Source organism: Haemorhous mexicanus, chromosome 5, assembly GCF_027477595.1.
Source record: "Haemorhous mexicanus isolate bHaeMex1 chromosome 5, bHaeMex1.pri, whole genome shotgun sequence".
In the NCBI taxonomy this organism is placed as follows: Eukaryota; Metazoa; Chordata; class Aves; order Passeriformes; family Fringillidae; genus Haemorhous; species Haemorhous mexicanus.
In genome coordinates this window covers 55169575-55194379 of record NC_082345.1, presented here as the reverse complement: position 1 = coordinate 55194379, position 24805 = coordinate 55169575, and the positions used below count along the sequence as shown (strand labels likewise).

Below are 24805 nucleotides of genomic sequence, written 5' to 3'. Positions count from 1 at the left end.
TTTGATTCCAACATTATGTAGTCATAGTTTGTTCCTTGATACAGAGGAGGATTCTAGACACAGGTTGCTGCTCCATCTGCTTTTATGCATATATACATGTGTTTAAAAGTGTTGTAGTATGACATGACCAATCCAATCAAAGAGGAATACTTTTTTCAGTTTCCACTGGTTAAAGTTAGATCTCAAGCTGAAATATGACTTAATAAATTGGCTGCTGTAATATTAATTTTATTGAAGTAAATTTAAAATAATCGGTCATTTCTATTAGGCTATTTAAAAGATGTTTAGAATGAATATAAAACCAGGTTGTTGAGCATGTGTCGCTTCCCAGCTATTATCTGGATCTCAAATTATAATTAAAAAAATATTTGGTAATTGTGTATTTGAGTCTCCATTTTATCTGCCTTTAGAACATTGGGCTTGGTTTTGATTGTTTGGTTAGGTGTGTGGCTTTTCTTTGGGGGATAATGGGAGTGGTATTTGAGATAAAACCAAACTTATAATGATGTGTTCAGTGTTCACCACTCCATAACTTTATTTTTAATAGGTGCTTGTATAAGTTAGCCTAAGTCCATTTGTGTAACTTGACAAAACTCTTTCAGAAAACCCGAAAATATTCTGAGCAAAACAAGAAGCATATTCTCCATGAACCTGAGAAGATCTAACAGAGACAGGAAAAATGCCAAGATCTTTACGTTTCTAACACATACTGTCTTTTTTTCCTGGTGCTATGTTATTTGTAGTGTAAGATATGATGGAGAAATCTGATAAGCAGGTGTGTTTGTATGTACCTGTAAACATAATGAGCCATGCACAATGATGAACAGGAGGTCAGTTGCTAAATGTGATCGTTCCCAGGACAAATCACAGGATGTCAGTCTTTGTCAAGCTGTGTTGGGAATATAGAAGCAAATTGTGCCCTTGGGAAAGGACTGTATTGACTCATTTGGTCTGTCTTCTGAAGTGTGTTTGAGAATTAGATTTACTAAGAAGGCTTATTCTGGTTATGAATCACCTTTTGCTGCCAGTAATGTTTCCTGATAAAGCAAAACAAACAGATCACACAGAGAGGTTTTGCAGTTTCCATACCTGAACATACTTAAAACCCAGCTGGAAACAACCCTAAGAAGTCTGCTCTAGTTGACTCTGCTTTGGGCACAAGAATTGAACAAGGTTATCGCCAGCGGTCTCTGCCAGCTTCAGCTGTTCTGTGGTTCAGTTAAAACAGGGAGGAAGCTTCACGAGAACTAGGATTTTCCATGTAAATAACTACTTTGTGTTATCAAAGTGGGTTTTTCTTTTTCTTTCAGATTGGAAGTTTTCTGAGAATTTACAGTATTCATGCAAAAGAAGCAAGTGCTGACAATGAAGACGTCTCACATATGGAATTTCATCTTCATGGTGGCACCTGTTATGGTCGAGGAATAGGAGTCTTGCCAGAAAGTAACCCAGATGTTAAGGAACTAAAAGAGTAAGTAGAATGTGTAGATGTTTCTAGATCATTCTTGAAAACTCTAGGCTAATGGAACAGCTGTGCAGTTTAGAATTGTAAATGTTTCTAAGAATCAGAAACTCGAAAACAGAATATGTCTTTAGCACCACTAAGATGAGAAGTATTTGGAGGGATAGAAAATAAAGGCAATTTTTTCAAATTTAAAATACAGTAGGGATCAAGATTTTAGTTTTAATTAGCTTAATTCTAATTATGCACATTTTAACCTGTGCATATGTGCTACTTGCAAGTGGTGAGACTTAAGGATGTTCACAATGAAGCAGATAATTTGCATTCTTTACTAAGCTGTCTTATAAGGAATCAGAATCATTTAGGCTGAAAAACACCTTTAAGATCATCAAGTCCAAATGCCACTTGTCCAAGTGCCCCACTAAACCATGTCTCTAAGTGCCACATCTGCATGACTTTAAAACACCTCCAGGGATGATGATTCTTGGCTGAGCTGCTTTTTCCAATGCTTGACTACCCTTTCTGTGAAGAAATTTTTCTTGATATTTAATGTAAGCCTCCCCAGGCACAACTTGAAGCCGTTTCCTCTCCTTCTGTCACTAATTGTCTGGGAGAAGAGGCTGACCCCACCTCAACACAACTTCCTGTCCCCTTGTTATAGAGATAAGTGTTAAGGTCCCCCCTGAGCTTCCTCTCCTCCAAGCTAAGCCATCCCAGCTCCCTCAGCTGCTCCTCACAGGACTTGTGCTCCAGCCCCTTGACCAGGTCCTTTTCAGCTGAGCCTCTTTCCAGCCCCAGTCTGTAGCACTGCATGGGGTTGTTGTGACCTAAGTGCATTTCACCTTGTTCATAATGGGAGAACATGGGGGGAACCAAGGACCAAACCATTTTTCTTAACACAAAACAACTAACACAACCAATAATAACAAATCTTTAAAAACACAATGCCACAGTTCATCCTCATACACTTGGCCTTGGCCACCAGTCCAGCCTGTCCAGAGTGCTCTGCAGAGCCTACCTACACTCCAACAGATCTACACTCCTGCTCAACTTGGGGTCACCTGCAGACGTACTGAGGGTGCTGTGCCCTCAGTCACCTTGTCCTCATCCTTGATATAGATACTAAACAGAACTGGCCCCAGTACTGAGCCCTGGGGAACACCATTTGTGAGTTGCCACCAGCTGGAGGTAACTCCATTCTCCACCACTCTCTGGGCCTAGCCATCCAGCCAGTTTTTTACCCAGCAAATATGCACCTCTCCCAGCCATGACAGTCAGTTTCTGCAGGAGAATGCTGTGGGAAACAATGTCAAAGGCTTTACTACAGTCCAGGTAAACTACATGCACAGCTGTGTCCTCATCCACTAAGCAAGTCAGTTTGTCATAAAAGGAGATCAAGTCGGTCAAGCAGGACGTGTCTCATAAACCCTTGCTGGCTGTGTCTGATCCCCTGGGTGTCCTTCATGTGCTACATGATGGCACACAGGGTAATCTGCTCCATGACCTCCAGCACTGAGCTCAGGCTGATAGGCCTGTAGTTCCCCGGATCGCCCCTCTGACCCTTCTTATAGATAACCATCTGTATTCTACTGGGACCTCCTCACTTATCCAGGACTGCTGATAAATAATAGAAAGTGGCTTTTTGAGCACTTTTGCCAGCTCCCTCAGTATGCATGGGTGGATCCCAGCCAGCCCCTTAAACCTGTGTAAGTGGTGTAGCAGGTCAGTGACCATTTCCTCTTAGATTATGGAGACTTCATTCTACTCCCCATCCCTGTCTCCCAGCTCAGGAGTCTGGACACTTAGAGAATAATTGGTCTTTTTATTAAGATGGAATTAAGGAAGGCATGAAGTACATCGGTCTTTTCTTTTGTCACTGTTTCCCCCCATATCCAGTAAAGGATGGAGATTCTCCTTAGCCCTCCTTTTGTTGATGATAAATTTGGAGAAGCTATTTTTATTGTCTCATACAGCAGTAGCCATATTAAGTTCTAGTCAGATTTTTGGCACTTCTGATATTCTGCCTGCATAAAATCCTTGTAGTCCTGCTGAGTGATCTGCCCCTGCTTCTAAACATTATGAGCTTTTTTTCTTCCTTAGGAAAGGCTAAGTAACCAAAGTCCATATTCCATTATCAGGAGTTCTGTTTCTAGTAGTCCATATTTCTTTTGGCACTATTTTGTGTTTAGTGTTCCAGAAGTGATTTGGAAAGTGTCTCGTCTGCATCATTAATATCATCTTCTGAAAATTCTGGTCCAGTTGAGTTTTATCAGTTTTATTTAAATGATGGAACATTTATGTCTGAACATTATACCTGTGCATATAAATAGGTTCCATATAAGTGTCAATGTAATCTCATTTATGTGTGTGTGTGTGATAATATAGAAAAGATTTCTCTAGACTATAAAATAATTTGCCATCTGTCTTTAGATTCTTAGAATCTGTTACTCTGACAGACAGTCAGAATATGGAAAGCATGTGTTCAATGGACATTGACAGCACTTTTGGCAATGTTACAGGTAAGAGCAACTGAAAGCTGATTTGCTCTTTCTTCCTATATATATATATATATATATATATATAGTCAAGATAAGGTCACAGTTACTGCTTCTCTAAGTGTGTGTAATGCTACTTTCACATTCAAAGCCCTAGAGAATTCTTTCAGTTTATTAGACTGGAAATTTACATTACTCTTTCTTGTCTTCCAGCACAAGCATTTCATATTACATGGAAAGATACTTTTGTAGGAGTTAGTGAATAAATTCTTAAACACAGATGGTGTTCTTAATCATACTATATTAGATCACAAAGTGGAGTTGTGTAAGTGCTTCCCTCTAAAGGGTGATTCTGCAGGGACAGGCACTGAAAATGCTGCTTAACAGCTGCCTTTTGAGGAGCCCTTCTTAAGGTGTTGGAAGGAAAGTTGTGTCAGTGGCAGAGGTGTAAGGTGCGCTTCCATGGAACAGTGATATCTTATAGACAGTTCTACAGACCCCACATTATCTTCTGAATGGTATTTTTAGCCTAGGAAAAGAATAACTAAAAGGGAATTAAACTCTAAGGCTGGTTTGACATAGTCCATATCTTTGCTTCTAGCTTTTAAAAATCTGTGTTACTCAGCTATTATTAACATAAAAACATAAGACATTTCTAAAAGGATGCAAAAGTTAAGAATAAATAAATGCTTCATGTCCAATGAAAATTTTGAAAAAATTGTATGCCTTTATACTGCACTCACTGTCTGTAGTAAAGGCTGTTCAGAGGGGGGACCAGGCAGTCTGTATTGGTCTTAGAATAATGCATTTATGTTCTTGTCCAGAAGGATCACAGGGGATGAATACAATTTATGTCAGCAGATCATTCACAATATACTTCTGAAAAGTGTTCACTTTGATAAGCATTGCTATTTAATGCTAAGTATATGCTAACTTCCCATCTAATATATTAATTCTTGATATGCAATGTATGTCTCCTGCTTACTTTTGATACCTTTTTTTGTTTGTCTGTTGTTGTATTATTTTCATACATTATTGGGATTTTCATTTGTTCTGCTTTTGGTTTTGTGTGTATCTATATGTCTGTCTATGTACCTACCTGTTTGTATGTGTCCATATGTCCATTTTTGTATGATAAAAAAGAAAAGGAAGGAAAATAATTAGGCAATTCTTTGTTATTTTAGATCTTGAATTGCACTTACAGAGATGTCAGCAGTTATCTGTTACAGGTAGGTAACATTTTGAATGTAAGGTGAATTTTAATTTTGCTGAAGAACAAAAGGAGTTTTGAAACGTTATCTTAAAGATTATTATAGGAAGAGCTATTCTAAGAGCATAACTTCCAAGAGCATAAATGCATGTATATTGTACTGGGTTTGTTTGTTTTTGAAAGGAATAGAGCACATTTGTATATTCTACTTTCATTTGGTTTTTGTACTGTTGTGTTTCTGTACCCTGAAGTACACCATGCTCCCACAGTCTGATGTGGTTTATTCTTCTGACTGTAATAACAAGTTCTGTTGATAAAACTGGGCCTGCAGCTGGGAAGGAAAGAAAAGTTGGAAATTAGGAGCAGTGCCTACCTGCGTATGCCATTTCCAGTATTACAAATATTACGGTGATTAATAGTATGCATGGAGCTTTTCCCTCTCTCTGTGTATTGTTTTGCAGTATTAACAGATCATCAGGATTTGAGTAACACAGAACTGAAAACCATAACAAGCAGCACAGCTCCTCAACAGTATCGCATTAGAGCAAAGCTGAGAACTTACAAACCCCAAAAGCTCCATCAGTCTGTTAAACTTCATTGTTCCAAATGCAACTCTTTGTAAGTGTTTTGCACAGTATAAGTAACTAGAAATTGCTCTGTATGTTTTGGGATGCCTAGATTTTTAGTGTGTTTTTAACTTTTGTGTGAGATAAGCTGAATGTAAATTTATATCATTTTGTGCAAAGATTTGAAACTCACTGATAATAAGTGGGAAATTTTTAAATCATCAGATGAGTTCCATTTACAGAATCCTTTGAGTGCTTTCAAAACAATAATTTTTCTTTATTTGCAAATGCAACAGTACATTTTTTTCCATGCCATAGTTGTATAGAAGTATCTTAAGTGTTTAGTTATTACAGTTTTAAAATAGGATATGCAGAGAGGTATAATAGTTTCCCATCAGTCTCCTCCAGGCTGAACAGACCAGGTGACCTCAGCTGCTCCTTATATGGCTTCCCCTCAAGGCACTTCACCATCTTTGTTGCCCTGCTTTGGATACTCTCAGAAACCTTTTACAATCTGATTGAATCTGTAATATCTGTAATATCTGGCCTGCATTATTGCTTCTCTGTGTATGACATGTGGAAATGCACGAATTTGCACTCCAGCAGGACAGGATAGAAACTGTGTGGTGTGGAGTTGCAGATTTTCCCTTGACAGTACTTATGTGAAGCTATCCTGGTCCTGGCCTTTTTCTCTTTTTTCTCCCTCAGTTTATGCAAAGTCAAACAGACTACAACATAAAACTTGAAATTACATAAGTTTATATAGTCTTTTCACTCTAATTATGTGGTATGCAGTTTGGGGCCCTTTTAAGGCCCAACTGAAATCACATAAAGCTGATAGATTTGGTTTTCCATGGATTTTCATTTGTGTGGGACGTAGCCACTAGGCTGCCTCTGCTCCTAGGTAAGTTAGCATATTACTTAGCATGTTTATTAACATGGAAAGTCACAATATACTATACAATGTTTAATGTATAGTATATTCTTTAATGTTTAAACTGATAAAACAATGAGGATATTTTTCCTGTATGTCCTTTGACTCTTATGACTGTATTCTAATATTTATTTGGAGTACTGTCATCCTTGTTAGTAGATTGCCTAAGGAAAAGCTGTTAAAACATACTTACTCAATTTGGAAATGGTTTTAGGCAAGAAGTTCCAGATAGAGATGACTTTGACTTCATTTTACACGGCTCTGCCAGTACTGCCCCAAACCCAGAATTACACAATACATCCTGGTATGAATCTGTGACATGGACTACACAAGAGCAGGAACAGAGGGAAATAGCCATCCATTTTGTGAAGCATGATGAAATGCTTCAACATCCTGAAGACACCTTGATAATGGTAGAAGGTAAGGTAAATTGCAAATACACCAATTCTTACAGTGCTGTGTCCACTCTGTGTATGTACGAAGTCAAGATGTGTTGAAGTTGTATTCAGTGTAGGTAGTGATGATCATAAAGGTAACTTCAAAGAAAAGAAAAACTGAGCTGGAACTAAAAGTTACTGTTGTGCAAACAGGAGACTGCAGTTGGTAAAGGTCTTATAAACTGCTTCTGTCTGTTTTAAAACTGTGCCAATATTGTTCATTGTTGATTATGCTAAAATTAGCATCTGAATATGGTGGGTTTTTTTTTTTTTTGCTATCTGTGCTTACTTGCTTTTCAGTTCTGATTTAAAAACTTGCCAAGTCTTCTAAACAAGCCTATTTTTAGTATTGATGTAGAAAGTTTTGAAAGGCTTCTGGTAATACAAGCCTCCAATTAAACTTGTCAGCCTCTGGATGTCAGTGTTGTTTCAGATTAATAGGGCTTCTTTCAGTGGTTTCTTTTTGGTTTGGTCTGGTTTTTATCAGATTTCCTCAGGAAAGAGAAATAGCCACTGACTTTTAAACAAAGCAATTTAGCAAGAATACTATTGAGGAATTTTCATATAATAAAAATAATAAATTGCATATAGCACCATTCAGAGTTCAAAACAAAGCCTTCAATTGTGCTCAAGTAGTGATGTGAATAAGCAAATGTAAGTCAGGTGGTCCTTTGTGTGAGGGTCAATGACAAAACCCCTTCTGTTTTCTGCTTTCTTCTATAATAAATTAGTTCTGATAGCTGCTTTGTTCCTGACATGTTCCCAACTAACTTCAATCTAACCTTTTCTTTCTGGGAAAAAAAAATATCTATTTCTTCTCTATTTTCCTAGAACAGCTGAGCAATACAACTCAGTAAATCTATTTTCAGATATTAAAGTGTAAGCAACTAAGTAGGTCTCTGTATGGATATGTGCATATGAAAGGTCAGTTTGATTGCTTTGATTTTTTTCTAAGGAAATGGCTAGTAAAATAACAGGAGTAATTATATGAAAGTGATGTTAACTAAGTGCAACCTCTTGGTTACAGTGTTAGCTCTGAGGAAGATATTAGGGCATCTGCTTTGATAAATGTTCGTCTTTGTTTCTTGATTGAGTCTGCTGTTGAGTAAAAGTGAGAAGGTATTGGACTCTGTTTTGAGTTTTTGCTAGTGGATATCAATTATTATTGAAGGCCCTGAAATCAGCTGAGTAAGTTGCTCAATTTATTTCTGACTATTGTTTAAGAAACCATGTTTTTTTGGTTTTTAATAGGTGGAACACTAAAAGAAATCTGGAAGCTTACAAAAAGATTCAAATGTGTTATTCCTGTGAGATCCACAGAAGATGATCTTGAATTACTAGATCTTTCAGCTCCTTTTCTTCTAAAAGGGAATGTAAAATATTATGGGTAGGTTAAAAGTGTTTGTTGATATTTCACTAGTTGCAGTAATAGATAGCATTTTCTTCAGTAATTCAGACTGCAGTGCTTGAAAGGATAATTCACCCAAAGATTCTCTGTAAAATACATAGCATGATCCACAGTACTGACATCAGGGATGAAATGCCATATCATCTGATACCTGTGTCAAAGGACTGACTGCAGTTTGGCTCTTGATCTAGAAATCTTACACAGCACTTCAGTTCAGTCTTGTCTGTGGTGTGTGGGCAGGGCAGCGTGCTGTAGAAATGGAAATGCACATGGAGTGCAAATTACCTAAATACCTCTTCTTGTCCAGATCTTCCATTTTCTGGTCTCATTTAGACTGAAGTCAAAACATACGTTGTTTTTAAAACTGTATGCTGAGGGGTTTTACACACACACACACACACACACACACACACACACACATATATATATATACACACACACATACACAACAGATAATATTTAAATAGCCTGTCAATCTTCAACTCATTCTCTCTCTTAGTGTTGGGAAAGCTTGTGGTTTGGAAGCAATAAGGGATTTTGGACAGCCTTTCCTTGCCATTTGTAACTTACTGTGATCCACAGCACTGCAGAGTGCCTTACCTATTGGTGGCTGTCATCCACTGTAGAGATGACTTCAACAGGTTTCTAAATTCCACAGTTCCAAAGCTGTGGAATACAGTACTCACACCTCGGTCTGGTCTGTGTGATCTGCCATGCAATGCCATGTTCCTGCTCAGTGAGAGCAGTCAGCAGTGTGTTCCCCCAGTGCCCCCACATTTCTGTGCAGAAATACTCCATGTTTCCTGTGAACCCTAAAGTTTCCCATAAGGGGCCATCCATAAAATGAATACAGATAATTGTTTCTCTCTGTCATATAAAGTTTTGACCTTTACAGATATTGCTTTTTTTAAATAAAGGCAGTAGATGGGTACTCCTACTGGGACAGGATCTTCACCAATACAAAGTAGTTCTGCCTGTACTTTCATAATCCGTATCCATATATTTCCCCAGCTATACACAACTCATATTCAGACGTTGTTCTCTTTGCAAATGGTTGGACTATAAAAGTAAATGGTTTATAAGATACTTAGGAAGGAGCCTTACAAATATGCTGACATTTCAGAGCTATGTTTCATGCATGTTTTTATCAGTGGCATATACTTAGCAAAGTCTAGAAAAGATTCTGTACTGTGGAATGAATTATATGTGTGTGTTTTCGCATGTATATTCATTTATATATAAAAATAAACATAGGCACACTGAATATAAAAAGCAAAATTCACAGTTAAGTTAGTTTATTGGAGTTTGAGTAGGTTTTTTAAAGGAAAAAAGTGACTATATCACCTAAGCAGAAGCAGTTTTTATTCATTTTTATAAAACATGCTTTGCATATAATTCTAAAAGGTAATATTTATTTCAGCTTCTAACTGTAATATACTAATACAGAAGCTCGATTTGGAACAAATAGTTTTGTTTGAGGTAAATGGGAGCAACTTTGAAAACAGTTCTTCAATATTTCCATCCACTTGCAGCATTAGCTTACTATGTCACATGTAAAATTTATAATAATTGATGTAAATACACCAGGAATAAAATAGATTGTTTTAATAACTCTTAGTAAATATTCTCAACATAGGCAAAGCCAAAATTCTCCTGTAACTCTATAATAATAATAGATTTAGAGTGTGCTACAAGTTCGGATTCATTACTACTTTTACACAGTGAGAAGTAGTGGCATATGAACGAACATATGTTTAGCAATGTAGTGATCTTAGAATCATAGAATGGTTTGGGTTGAAAGGGACCTCTCATGATCATCTAATCCAACCCCCTGCTTTGGGCACAGACACCTTGCACTGCACCAGGTTGCTCAGCTCCATCCAGTCTTGTCTTGGACACTTCCAGGTGTAGGGAATCCACAGTGTTTCAGGACAGCCTGTTGCAGTGCCTCAGCTCATTCTTTGTGAAGTGTTTCTTCTTTCTGCACAATCTACATCTATCCTTTTTCAGTTTAAAAATGTTTCTCCTTGTTCTTCACTACAGGCCCTGGTTTAAAGTCTCTCTCTCTGTCTTTCTTATAAGCTCCTTTTATATATGGAGAGGCCACAATAGGGTCTGCCCAGAGCCCTCTGTTTTCCAGGCTGAAAAAGTCCAGCTCTCTCAGCTTTGATGTACAGTTTTATTCCTGTCTAATCACTGAAGTAGTCTTCCAGATCTGTTTCTCCTCATGGATAGTTCAAAAACAGCGTTAAGAGGTTTGTTGTGCTCTAAAGCTGGTGTGTCTGGTAAAATAGTTACTTCAAGCAATAGAAATACCTATGCACTTCCACAGTTTAACAAAATCAGGGTTTTGGTTTTATCTGTGTAGAACACTTCTAGTACAAATAATCACTGTTTGGTTAGTCTCAATATCTTGTTTTAAATGCTAGGTGCAAGCAGTGTTCAACTCCAAAGCCTGTGAAGAATCTAAGTTCCATTGCAGCAGAACAGCAACCATCATGGGAACCAACTGAAATAGCACAAGGTTAGCTGGTGTGATACTGTCCTGAAATACTTCTGTGCCTTGATTCTGAAGTGTTGATGTGCAATGGTTTGATTTGCAGTTTTGTACAGAAAGTATGTAATTATGGTCATGTTGGATATGGTGCTGTAAAATTCATTCACCTTATACCAGTTGAAATAACATAGTACTTTTGGAGCTATTTCAGTATGAATTGAAAGATGTTATGTGTTGACTAGTTTCTTCTTACCATTGGTTTCAGTAGTAACACTTAGGTTAGTGCAGAAGTCAGGAATTTTTGATTGTAGATGTTACCCTTAAACTGTTTGTACTTGTAGTCCTTGAAGTTGATCTTGCTTTTCCTTTTGTAGATACTGTTTTTCTGACTTGAACTAAAGACAGTCTTATTTAATGACTCACACAAGTTTGACTTTTATTTTCTGTAAAATCTATGTTCCAGAGAGTCTGCAAGAAATAATACTCAAATGAAAAGAATTATTCCACAACAGTTATGTGTATTCTGTGCTTCATGTGTTCCTTGTGTTACTGTATGCAGTCAACATGTTAAAACTCCATGGAAATAGAGTTTAAAACTTTACAATGCATTAAGAAAAAAGAATATTTGCATGTTTATAAATTCATGTTCTAACATATTAAGTTGGAATATCTAGCAGTTTATAAGTTGGTAAACACTTTCTAAAAGAATAAAACTATTTGAGCAATACAGTGATTTTCTTAAATAAACTTTCCTAATTGTATCCTGTTAAATAATTGTAAAGTAATATATAACTGGCAGGGCTTGAGATTTATTTCTCAAAATGAAAACAATATTAATTAATGCTTTCTGACAATTACACTATTTTATGTATATTTTTCCTCTATCAGCTGTATTTTGAGGCTAAATTATAATCCTGCAAGTCTATCAGATCAGTTGAACATAAAATGACTACCAGTTTAAGTAGGCGTACCCAGAAAAGACTGATGCAGAGCAAGAATACTTTCAGAACTGCCAGCAAAGTTTTTTTCTGAACAAGCCTGGTAGCTTTTTTTTACATCATATCAAATAATCTGTTTTCTGCAGAAGATAGTTTTCAGGTGGAATTCTTATTACCACTGACTTAAGAACACCTCTCCTTTAATCTTCCTTGGATAAAGGAACACAGGAAAGGAGGTTCCTACTAAGGTCGGATCTGAGATCTAAGCAAATATTAGCTTTTTTTTGTTCACTAGCTTGGGAATAAGTACTTAAAAATCTTTGTGTTTTTATAGGCTCATCTATTAAAGTGTTTCTAGGAAAATTGCAGTGTGGCCCCAAGAGATAAATGACATTTTGCTGTCAGACAGCAGAACCTCTATGTTTTGGTCTGTTAATTTATACTTGTAATGACAGTATTTATAGTCAGTTACTATTAAAAAAGGGATATTGTCAGCTTGAGTTGTTACAGTTTGCCTTGCATATCCTCTCAGAGAAATATCAATTTTTTTTTTTCCTTCAGTTTTAGGTATTGAACTGCTCCAGTATGTTTTTATTATGAAGTTTACACTGGTTGATGAAACAGGATCACTAAATGCATACCTTTTTGATTATGTAAGTAAATTAGGAAAAGGGAGACTATACAAAAGATGAGAGTTTGGATTTTATTTGTTTTTAAAATGGCAAATGTATGTGCACAAATACTCATTCTATGTAACCTACAGTGTTTTGTGGGAATAATTACAATATTATAAGTTAATACTGTACAGAGTATAGAATGTTAAAGCATAAAGACAAAACTGATGCTTGAAGATAGATTATTTTGTATTTCCATAAACTTTCATATATTCCTGTGGCTGAATTTCTCTTTTACTGGCAATGTCAAATTATGCAGCCTGAATGCTGTGTGAAGGATAGGAATGTTTCAGGATTTATGTAGCTAACTTCTGCATCAGTTTAAAATCTCATCACCTCTTTTTTTTTAAGTCTTAGTAGAATCTCTCCATTAAGTAATCCTTGATTTTTTTGTGTCACATGGTCGTGAGGTACGGAGGCCCTCTTTCCCTAGGCAGCTACCACTGTACTAAATTCTGTAAAAAGAGTTTAGTGGGACTTTTTTCTGCACAGTAGTGTTGTTTAATGTGTATATATCTGCACATTTTCCACCATTATATTAAATTACTTTGACTGGGACTTTAAAGAGAATACTCTTCCTTGTTTAATTTTAATATTGTAAGTAAAAATAATATCAGGAAAAAATGTGTTCTTTCTTAAAATACATGGTATTTTAACAGCAAAGGAGATCAAAGACTACAGTTCCCGATTTCAGCCAGTCATCTTTTCCTTCTACTGTCCTTTTTCCTTTTTATATCAAGAAAAATAAAACCGCAAAATGAAGTTGGGGGAAAAGATTTAAACCATCTCTTGATGCAGAATTCCAAAAATTTTTACTTCAGGGTGGCTCACTTTCTTAGCAGATACTGCTCAGTACTACAGTTTAGCTGCAGGAAAATACCTACAGTTTCTTCTGAAGTGCCAGCTGCTCGCATTCCTGCTGGTGGTACTTCAAAGACAAGCCAAGAGTTTCCAAGCCTAAACTCCAGTCCTTCAGCACCACTTGAGAAGGAACTGGGCTGCTTTGAAGTGCAGCTTTACATTAGCTTCCATTTGTGCTTCCATAAGAACACAGTGCTTTTCTTTCCTCTCCTCCTTACTGGAAAAGTTAGTGAAGGAAAAAATGAAAAAGAAAAGTTCTATAGTTGGAAGAAGACTGAAGAGAGAGAAGAGAAAGTTATCTGTGTCATTTTTGCTGCTGCATGTCACACAAAAATTATACAGAGGCAGATTATTCTGTATTTGTATATTTTAACAATAATGAGAAATTACTCCCAAAAACCTTAGCTCAATATGGGAAGTTATAAGATGATGAGCCTTTAGAGATCCAAACTTGGAGTTTTTTCAGTCATGCTTAATGTATGTAGTTTAAAAATACACAAAAAATGTTTATTTAACATTTTAATGTTTCATTTATTATTTTCTGTCTCCATTTAGAAGTGTACAGTATAAGCCTTTTTTCCATAGTTTCCAAAACTGCCAGCAAATGAAACTCACATTTAGAGAATTCCACAAATATAAAGCCAGGTTGCAGTGCCCCTTGTTTTCAAGTGATTTTGTTCCTCTCAAGGTGTTAGGGACTGTTGAGGGGGACTGACCATCCTCTCTGGCCCTAGCATTGTCTGACATTGTCTGGTTTGGAGGTTCATGAGGAATATCTGCCAGTTATGTATAGAGACTGACATATGTGCTATCTGGGTGGCTCTAGTCCCTAAACAGTCAGGGGTTCTGAAAAAAATAACATTTAATTTTTTCAGACAGCTTGGGTTTTTTTCTGTATCCAAACAGCTTTTTGAAATAATACTATTCTTCTGTTGTGGTACCTGTTTTTAAATTCCTAAAAGACCATGCAGTCAAGGTTCTGTAAAAAATCAATGATTTTTTACAGCTCTTTCGACACCTCATATTCTTCTGTTCTCTTTCAGGAGAAGTTTTTCCAAATTCCTGCCTCTGAAATCTTGACTAGTGATTTTCTTCAGCAAAAGATGCAGATGACCATGAATTCACTCTGTCCTCCAGGAAGAAAATTAGGTCAGTTTGCTGTTTTTTTAAAAGGGGGCAGGGGGGAGGAGGAAAGCAGTCTTTCAATCTGCTATTGCATATGAAAAGTTATAGAATTCAGCTTAGGCACAGGCAAAACTCAGTACAGGAAAATGCTGGAGCCTGAAAGCAGGGTTCATGTTAATTTGTTCTGAAGCACGTCTTTTATATTAACTCTGTCTTTGAGAAAGAAAATAAATGGTTCATTAAATTCTCCTGCAGCATGCAGTGGTGTGTGAATACAGCCATGCCTGTGCAGCCACTAACATGCCATCTGTATTCATATGGAAGTTAACCAGAACACCCTCACACTGAATGTCACAGCATGTTAGGGAAAACAGAAAGGAAATTTCCTTTTCCCAAAGCACATGCTTTGAGTGATTTCCTGCTTTTGATGCTGACTTAAAGCATCCCTTGCAATGGGGAATATCCATGGAAATTGAGCAATGCTTAATCCAAATCCATTTACAGAGATTTTTGTGCAGTGTATGTGTTGTGGCAGAAAGTATCTCTGCCTAAATTACACATGTCCAAGGTAGATGGATGTGTGATGCAGCTCCAACCCCCAGAGCATGCTCCAAGTACATGGCTGTCAGTGACCACTGCAATCACCCTGGAGTCTTTGCCATACTTTAAAAAGTTGTCCTGTAATAAAGATTATAAAGGATTTTCTCATTGAGACGTGTGGAGATGAAATTTTATTATTGGAAAGTCTTTACATATATGTATTTTATACTGTGGCACAACTACTGAGTCCAAGTGTTTTGTGGAGTGCTGGTGCAGGGAGGACAAGTCTTGGAAGAATGTCACTGAACACCATTTCAGATCTTGTGAGAAACTTAAAAGATACCAATTGGAATTTCAAAGTTAACAATTTTTCTTCATACTAACTATTGTATACACTTAGATATCATAGTTAATATCTTGCTCAAGTTATACTTGCCTTTTATAAAAATTAGAAATGGATATTAAATGGATATTAAAAATAATTTGGATTTTGTTGGTAGGTGACTTGCCATGGCTGGAATGTTTCATCAAGTCCTATAATGTCAGAGACGCAATGAAAATGAAAAATCAAGTTTATTACCAAATTTTTGACACCACAGTTGCTGAAGATGTTGTATAGTCATGTGTTGCTGATTGGAAGTAATCCAGTAAGACCCAGTTTCTTAGGGGGGCAGGGATCAGAGACTGTATTAAAAAAAATTACCTTTGTTCCATTCTTAGGAATTCAGCTTGTTTTTATGAATTTTTAGTTTATGGGAAAGGGAATTATACTTTGATGTGTTTGCTATTTTCCTGGTATACAACTTGGTGATCTAAGGGCCAGTGGGGGTGTTAAGCTTTTCACTGGAAGCTGCTTGGCTGAGGTTGATGGAAGCAATCTACTTTCCATCTATCCTTCAAAAAGGCAGTGATGAGGTTACTCTAAATTTGTGAATTTTGCTCCAAAAAATGTATTCATGATGATGCTGTGCATTCATTTTTGTGTTAAATTACGACACCAGAGGCAGAGATACAGAGCTCTTTAGTAAACTCAGACTACTTTGTGGAAGCCAGTATTACTGTTCTCAGTTTGACAGGGAGGTTGGTTTTTAGACACTTCTTTGATTTTGTACTGATATGTGCATTTAGACAAACTCCTCCTGTTAGTAACACTCAGGTAACTGCTACATGTACCAGTTACTGTCAATTCTGATGGGGTTGTGAACATGACCGTGTAGTGATTATCACTAAAATTAAAGGCAATCACAAAAGTAAGGTAGTGTAAAATTGCAAAATGAGTATTAATATTTGGTAGATGGTAATGATTCTGGGGTGGTCTTGTTGGGTACCAAAGTTGTTTGCATATTTGTGAGCTGGATCTGTATTTTCAAAGGCTTGATCTGCCTTTCTGTCCTAAATAATCAGATTGTGTGCCTAAATTTGGAGATACAGAACTGATCTGGTGCTATCATGGATTGAAAATTCTGCTGAACTAGAAAACTGTGTGGTGGTTTTACTTTGCATTCAGAAGTCTCTAGGACGAGTTCAGGACATGATTCTCTAAGGATAATTAATGTAGAAATCCCTGTCAAATCAAATGCTTTCCATCAGAGCAAAATTACTTAGTATTTACAGCAGCTGTTTTTAAAGAACTTCAGAAGCAAGATGCAATATTTGTAAGTAGATAATTATTTTTATAGTTGATGACATTTTATTTTTTTCATTTTTGAGGGCTGTTTAATAGATTATGCAATTTGTCTTAAAATTTCATTATATGTCCTCTGGTAATTTTCTTTTACTGTAAAAATTACACTGTGTTTATATATCATAAGCCAGGATATTGTTCTTTATTGATCTGTCTGTAGGAACAACCAATGTTAAAAGTGGTGAGTGCATATTTCCTTTAAAAATTTCTTAAAAATAAAAATATTCTGGAATAGAACCATCAGTTGATCAGAGTCTACTGACTTAAGAATGCTTTCTTGAATTTTTGCATAAATTCATCCACAGAAAATAATTACAGCAAATGAATATTATAAAATTTTGGACACTGGCCATACCCAAATGTTTTCACAAGTTAGAAGTTAAATTGAAGTGAATCTTCTTTGCTTTTATTTATATAGGGTATGAAAATGTGAATTTCTATTTTTAGATTTTTGTTAACAACAGTGAAAGATACTGATATTGTACATTTTTTTCTAAACATGTCTTCATGAAGGAATAAATAAAAAGATGTTTTGAACTTCAGTGTAAAATAAATCAGTTTCACCACATGCCTTGTCTGAGATCCCTGCCGAAAATCTCTACATATGCATGACATTATTTTTTTACTATTGAATATTGTATTAAAATGTTTAATAAAGATTTCTCCAAATAATGAGGTTTTTCTTGCATTTGACTTTTATTTCAATTTCATAACTGTGAAAAATTTTTCATCAGTAGCCTTCATCCAACATAATGCTCCAAATGAATGTATAGTTTGTTGGATTAAAATGTACATGTTTCTGTTTCTAAATGTAATGCATAGAAGTAAAAGAATAACTGTATATTTGTTCATACTAAGGATCACTGTATAGAAAGGAATTACTGGACAGACATTTAAAAATGGCTCTCCTTGGTAGCCTTTGTATGGAGCAGTGGAAGTCACTGAGGTGGGACTTGGGCCTTAGTTACCTGTGCTGGTCAGTGCTGAGAGCTGTGAGTGTCTGACTGGTGGGTAAAATCCAGATTGTTGTGTCCTGAGCATGAAGCACCTGCAGGCTCTGGTTTCTGGAAGGTGAGCATCTCAGGCAGCAATGACTTCTAGCCATTATTTACAATTTTCTTATCTACAAGTAAAAGTCCTATTTCCTTTGATGAGTTTCGTGACCAAGTGTGTGATGTCAGTTTCTAAAATGTTAATAAAAGTTCAGATGTCTACTCTAACAGTTTTTAAATTAATACTGGTATACTAAGATCCAGTGAAAACTCCAGGCATGTCTTGCAGGTTTCACATCTTTCTTCCTCCACATACATTCCAGCATATAGGAAAACTGAATCAAAACATCACCTTGCTAGAAAGGGAAAATATGCATGGAATGTGAAGTACATCACACACAGCAACATCATCAAGGGGAAAGAATATTTGAATATAAAAGGAGGAGCTGTGAGGGAAAATTATAGAGCTATGAAAGACCAATAAGTTAACATGAAACTATTAATTGCTCCAATTGCATGGATAAGTGCAAAAAAAGTGATAAAAATGTAATTAAAAAGAAAAAAGGTCTTTTCGGGGAAAAAGAAAAGAGAACAAAATAGACTTGGAATAGTGTTTTTAGGGGTGCCTGGGTAATTTGGCTCCTTAAAGTCTGTGTTTTAAGGGAATTAAAAGAAATTTGGAAGTATTTCCAAATTGAGTTGAGTTTAAGGTCTTGAACATATACTCTGGAAACTCCAGCTGGAAAGACAGAATGTAAATAAATAACATATTGCAGAAACAAGAAGACATTCCTGGTAGGTGACCTGCTGTTCAGTAGTGATTGAACTTTCTCATCAGCTTTTGCAGTTATGGGATTCAGAGATTTACAGCCAAGGCTTTGAAATGCTTAGCTTAATGCTAATCCTTTGCCTACTGTGCAGCAGGAAGTGGGACTGTAAGAAGGGCAGTGGAGCCCAGAGGTTTGCAGCAGAAGGAAGAGAGTTTATTGTCTTAAGAGGGATGAGTGCTTGGCTTTTCAATACCAGTATTTTAGATCACAAGAATTTATGCAGATAAGGTCACTTTTTGGCCAAGCCATTGCATTAAGATGTAAAACTGGCAGGAACTGGGATACTACCATATAGGGCAAGGCCAAATATTTAAATGGACTTGTGAAAAAAATTAAGTAAATATATGTTCAAGTTCTTCAGGTGCAATGGGACCACTGCAAAAAAATGTTATTCAATGGAGGAGAGAAAAACAAATCCAAATAAGAATTTACTTCTAGTGTTAGTTAAAGTATAGAGTGAATGTTAAGAATTTGAAACAAAAAATCAGAGGATTCTGATTTTTTCAGAGGAAGCAGACAATATTCCAGAGGATAGTAGTAAAAACAAGAAGTGATAGAGAATCTCTATGAGACAGTTTGCTGCAGCTCCTGTTCACAGCATTTCCTATACATGAAATTCCCAGTAAAAACTGTGGTTTGGGAAAACACTCATCTGATGATGGAATACCAGCTCTAAAGTGCTTAAAAAATGTAGAGCAGCATTGTACTACAGTTAATTAATTCATATTTGTGGTAAAGCCACGGGTGGACTTCACCCCAGAACAATGTGCTACAATGTGTTTTTCCTTGTTTTCTGCTGCAACTCTGATACATGCCTACGGAGGTATCTCCGTGAAACTGCTGTTTGGGACCATCTGTCTACATAAGCAGAGCAGTCTGAAAGTCTAGGAATAAATTTACATTTAATAGATACTCATTTTAGTTGGAATTTTTTGCAAGGATATATGCTGAATGGGGAAATACCTGCCAGCAAAGAAAAAGGTTTTGGGTTTTTATATCAGCTGTTCTATTGCACAAAGCTTTAAGCATAGCTTTGTTCTGTACCTTCTACTCTGTGGGTGTGCACAGTCTGTGGACTGACACTGCTAAACTGACGCTGACAAAAAAATACGGTTTTGTACAAGCTACACCCTTAGAATTTAGTCCATATTCAGCTGTAATTTCAAAGGCCAGCTATCAGTTTTCAATTATGGAGGTGTTACTTCACTAAAAGGAATTATCTGGGTAATGGCACTTTATAAATGCTGCTTGAATTTTTTGGTTAAAAGAGCAGCAAAACTGAAACTAAAATCTGCTGCTGGAACAGATTTAATTGCAGATTTTTTTTTTTCCTTCTTCTGGTGTGTATGAACCAAAGGGGCTCTTTATTGTTTTTAACAGGGGGTGGGTAGGGGGCTTTCACCACCCAGCTGTCTTTAATGCTGTCACTGACATACATTCGTTTGCTACTCCATCTTGGAGGATGCACTTTTCCTAACATACTTACTATGCTAAAGGAGTATAATCCTGTTAATAAGAATGGAAACATGGGAGTGATTGTGTTTGACATAAGCCAGGGATATGGAGCTGTCACAGGCCATCTAGGCATGCTGCCCTGTGGTCTGCTGTCACACAGAAGTGCCCTGGTACCTGCAGTGTCATAGTGTCCTGGCTCTGGTCAGGACAGGACTAATATTTTTTGATATAGCCGGGAGTGGGTGTGCCCGGGATGCAGAGTTTTTTCTGTACCACTTCACATCACTGCCCAGGGTGAGGGAAAGGGACTTCCTTCTGAGGAGAAGAGGTTCCTTGAAGTGGAGTAAGCATGGCAGAGTGGGCCCTCTGGTCTACTATCGGGGATTTTTTTCCATGTGCATCATTTCTTTTCTTGTACCCTCTGTCATTAGTACTGTTGCTGTTACTGTTAATTTTCTTATTCCATTGCTGTTTCCAGTAAATTGTTCTTATCTCAAGTTGTGACCTTTGCCTTTTGTGTCTCCAGTTCTCTTCCCTATTCTGCTACAGGGGACAGAGAGGGGAATTTGGGGGTGTGAGAGAGAGCAGAACATGGTTTGGAGAATCTTGGTGGGGGCACTGAACTAGGAACTGCCATTCCTAAGCTATGACGAGTGTGTAAGGTCTCACTGCCCAGAAAACTGCATTTGACTTAAAGGAAAACAGCTGCTTCCATTACTTGCTGTTTTGTTGAGAATAAACCAAAGTGTTTTACTTTAAAAGAAAGGAGAAAGGTGAAGAATTGCTTTTTCCCTGCAGGTCAGTCAATGCATTTGTTTAGCAGCATGCTGTGACTTGGGTCCTTCTTGCAGGAAATAGAAGCAGAAAAGAAAACTTCAAAAGCTTTGTTTGAAGGGTTGGGAAAGGTCAGAAGTTACACATGAAGGAACAATGAGGAATGAGGAGTGAACATTAAATATCTAAAGTGGCAGTTCTATAGATCAGGTATTGTACCTTGCAAATCCTAATGCAGATCTGTTGACTGCTGTTCTCTATATGGTTTGATAATAAATAACATTTTGAATATTATTCCAGCCTGTTGGAAGTGATTAACTAGACTAATTCACAATTATATTTCTAAATGAGTTTAATTCCTCTGGGCCCAGTTACTGGCAATTGGTTCTATCCTTTAAAAAGTGTATTGAAAAAGAATTGGCAAAATTACAGTATTTGTTCATTCACCAAGTGCCAGACCTACTCAGATCACTCTTTCTGGCAAAGATGGTATTCCACAATGATACTTTCTAAATGTACCTTTTCACAGCAAGCTTTCAAGGCAGTTTAAAAATAGCAATAATTTTCAAAACTCATTTAGCTCTGCTGTAAGGTCTAGAAAGATGTGAATGTCTGGCCTACTTTTCAATCTGGGTAAAGATGTAGCTGATGTGATGTGATGGAGCAGGGAATCCTGAACTCTTTTCTTAGGGGCTATGGCAAAGGTACTCAAGCCTCATCTCCAGTATCGAGGTCATTGGCTAATATGTGTCAGAAAAGCACACAGCTGTACCAAATTCTCCTGTCAAGAGCACGTGCAACAAAGCAAATCAGAATTGGAAATCAATTATAATTGAAACTGACGCATGGAAAAATGGGACAGTGATATATTCTGCTTTTGGTAATTCAGCTTTGGTAAAGAATTTTCATCTGAAACTTAAACCAAATAGGAAATAAAAACTTAATCTGATGAAAAGCATAACAAATTGCTCAAATAGAGCAGAGGCCCCAGAGGAGGCACTGTATTGAAAAGGGATTTTTTTTTTCTTCTATATACCATACAACTGCTTTATAATGTAGCATAACTGATCAAGGTATACATAACAAATTCACAGGTAACCAATTTTCATGTATTCAATATGTATTCAACCATAGTTGTATGAATGCACATCTTTGGGAACCACGCCTTTATTGAGCTCGGAGTACTGGAGTGTGTGGGAAATGCAAGCACAGAGAGCTCCCAAGGCCTTGAATGTACAAGCTCAGAGAGAGAGATGGATACACTGTTTGACCTAAGGCCTTGGAGAAGGCTTGAAGCTTTAGAACAGAAAAGTGAAACAGACACAAAGTAAGAATAAAGATTTGTAGTTTAAGCAGAAATATGTTCTAAGCAAGTAGAAATATGCCTCATATAAGCAAACAAATATGTTAAGCAAGATAGTAGAAAACAAAGTCTAACAGTAAAACTTGTGATAGAATTGGTAAAAAGTAGAAAATACAGCAATAAGTTTCTGTAGAGTTACTTGACTGGATAAAAAGAGACGCATTGCAGCAGAATCATGTAAAATGTAGCAATTAACAATTGGTTTGTGGAGATGTTAGTGAGCTTTGTGGAAGTAGCTGATTGGATAAGAAATTTATAAAATGCAATGTAAATAGAATTAAAATGGCTTCTGATGTACAGCTTCTGATGTGATGGTTTTGGATGTAACAACCTTATGGTCTCGTCCTTCCATGAGACTGATTTTGCAATAAACCATCTTTTAATTGCCTCACCAGTTGACCCTGTCTATTCTGTATCCCAAACAGGAGTGCCCTGTCCCTGGGACTCTTCAAAGCTGAGTCCAGGTTCCAAACCAGCCAGCTGTCAGTGGCGGATGAGTCTGTACCTGGGAGTGCCAGGGAACACTGAGCTGGCAAACCCCAGCCCCAGCAAACGCCATGTGGGGGGCTGTGACCCACAAGGAGGGGCTCCTCTGACTGCAACAGCTGCACTTCTCAGCTTCACAAGGGACTCAGATTGCTGTCACCCCTCTACAATTTCCATACTTAATAAATCATCTAATCAGCTCCGAGTGTCAGTGCCTTTCTTACTGGGATCCCAAAAGAGCTGGCACCTCCTCAGTATAACACACCATCAATTTTCAAAGAATATATCAGCACTCTCCTGTTGGTCCTCAAAGTAATTTTCAAAGGTTAAATATTAAAGAATGAAATAGTTGGTCTAAATCTAAAAGAGAGCACTGCCAAGTTCAAAACAGAAGCAGCAGATTAAATGACAGTTTACGATATTTGTGTCTGAACAGTTTCAAAACACGGATGGACAGCTGTGCATCTGTGCCCAGTACAGCCTCCAACTTTGCAGGCTCAGGAGCAGATGCTTGCACCAAGACACTGATGTCTGTCCATTGCTGCCTCAGATGTCCTGGTCTTAAAGACAAGAGTGTAAGAATTGAAAACATAATAAATCGCTTGGAAAGTTGTTAATCCAAAATTTCTGGCATGTTCACTGATGGAGCAGAGTCAGGCCCTTGATGAGATGTGGGATTTTGGTGAACACAAATAAATTTTGTTATGCTCCATAAATGGTTCGATTTCCCAAATTAAGAGCAGCAATAACATGGGGCAGAAATGTGCAGTGTGCTAGCTATCCTTCTGTCCCCAGCTGTGTGACAAACACACTGTTTAACACTCAGGGTTGTATCCTTCCCTGTACTAGACACACACATCTTAACTGGTAGTTGGTAATAGAGGTCTCGGGCATTTTAATCAAGAGGAGAACTTAACACTTAAGGCCTAATTGCACAAACAACCCATCTGTTTTGTGTCATGCAGAACCATAGCCATATTTTTAAGGTTAAATCAACCCCTTAGAAATTAGACAATCTGTTGCACCTTCTACCCAGCTGTGCTTCAGGCAGTGGCACTATTATCTACTAATTCATCTAGTACTAAGAGACATGCAAGTAGATGGAAAGGGCTTCAAAAAATTGAGCAGATGAGTATCACATCTCTTCTTTTAATTGTACTAGAAATACTGCAGCACAAAGATGTATGTGCTTATTGAAACAAAATGTTGGTTTGTTTATCAGTGTGTAAAAGAACGAATGAGAGATTCTTCACAGATTTCTCTTATTCTAAATAGTATTGTCTGCAGAAACTGGAAAATAAGTGCTTTCCTTGTAAATAAGATCTTTGTGACAGACCCTCTAGCCCGAGCCTTTTACTCATCCTCTGTTTTGTAATTCTAATCTCTTTGGCATATATCTGGAGGATGTTTAAGCTTTCCATGTTTACCCTTATTGTTCTGGCAGCGTCAGGATGCTTTTAAAGGGGAATCCACTTAAAAATACACAAATTGAGGATGATGACCCAAAATTTGCTCTAGAGAAGAGACAAGCATAGATGCAAGCACAGTAAGTCTTCCCTGAATCCTGGAGTGCTGTCCAAGAAAATGATGACATTTATGTTTTTGCAAAACATTCATTCATTTGGCTAGCCATGTGTCCACTTATGCAAAATCCAAAGCTCAGCCTGAGCAAACATATTATCTTATTAGAAGTACATCTGAAGTATTTCCTTTTTTATCTCAATGGACAGAAAATATCTGACTAATACATGATTTTTAAGCCAGTCCAGGCAGGAACCTCAGCCAGACTTGGGAATCATATGTGCTATGTCCCTCCCAGACAGGCATAATGGAGACAGTCTCTGTTGTAAATTGTGTGTGCTTATGATGAGATGCAACTCATAAATGAAACAGATGAATGGAGGGCATCTGAATGGAAAAACCTGATTTTTTTTTTCCCCTTACCTACTCTTATTTAGGCAGGCTTGGTCTGAGAACATTCAGAGAAAGAGGTTTCATCTTTAATAAAGCTTAGATTCATTCCTCACCAAAAGCTGTTGACTTATTTCATGCTTCCAGAAGTCATTGAAGGCCT

At 37.1% G+C, this 24805-nt stretch overlaps 1 protein-coding gene across 2 annotated transcripts in view; it reads left to right on the top strand.

The window, feature by feature from the left end:
• The window catches only part of POT1 (protection of telomeres 1), a 59928-nt gene extending 42425 nt beyond the window's left edge, over positions 1–17503 (top strand). For both annotated transcript variants that reach the window (XM_059847220.1, XM_059847219.1), the window contains 10 exons: positions 1311–1471; positions 3893–3981; positions 5142–5186; positions 5629–5785; positions 6882–7087; positions 8356–8491; positions 10942–11036; positions 12509–12600; positions 14526–14631; positions 15648–17503. In XM_059847220.1, the coding sequence (XP_059703203.1) occupies positions 1311–1471; positions 3893–3981; positions 5142–5186; positions 5629–5785; positions 6882–7087; positions 8356–8491; positions 10942–11036; positions 12509–12600; positions 14526–14631; positions 15648–15766 (1206 nt within the window). In that variant the 3' untranslated portion in view covers positions 15767–17503. The remainder of the gene's footprint in view (positions 1–1310; positions 1472–3892; positions 3982–5141; positions 5187–5628; positions 5786–6881; positions 7088–8355; positions 8492–10941; positions 11037–12508; positions 12601–14525; positions 14632–15647) is intronic.
• The last annotated feature ends 7302 nt before the right edge of the window (positions 17504–24805 follow it).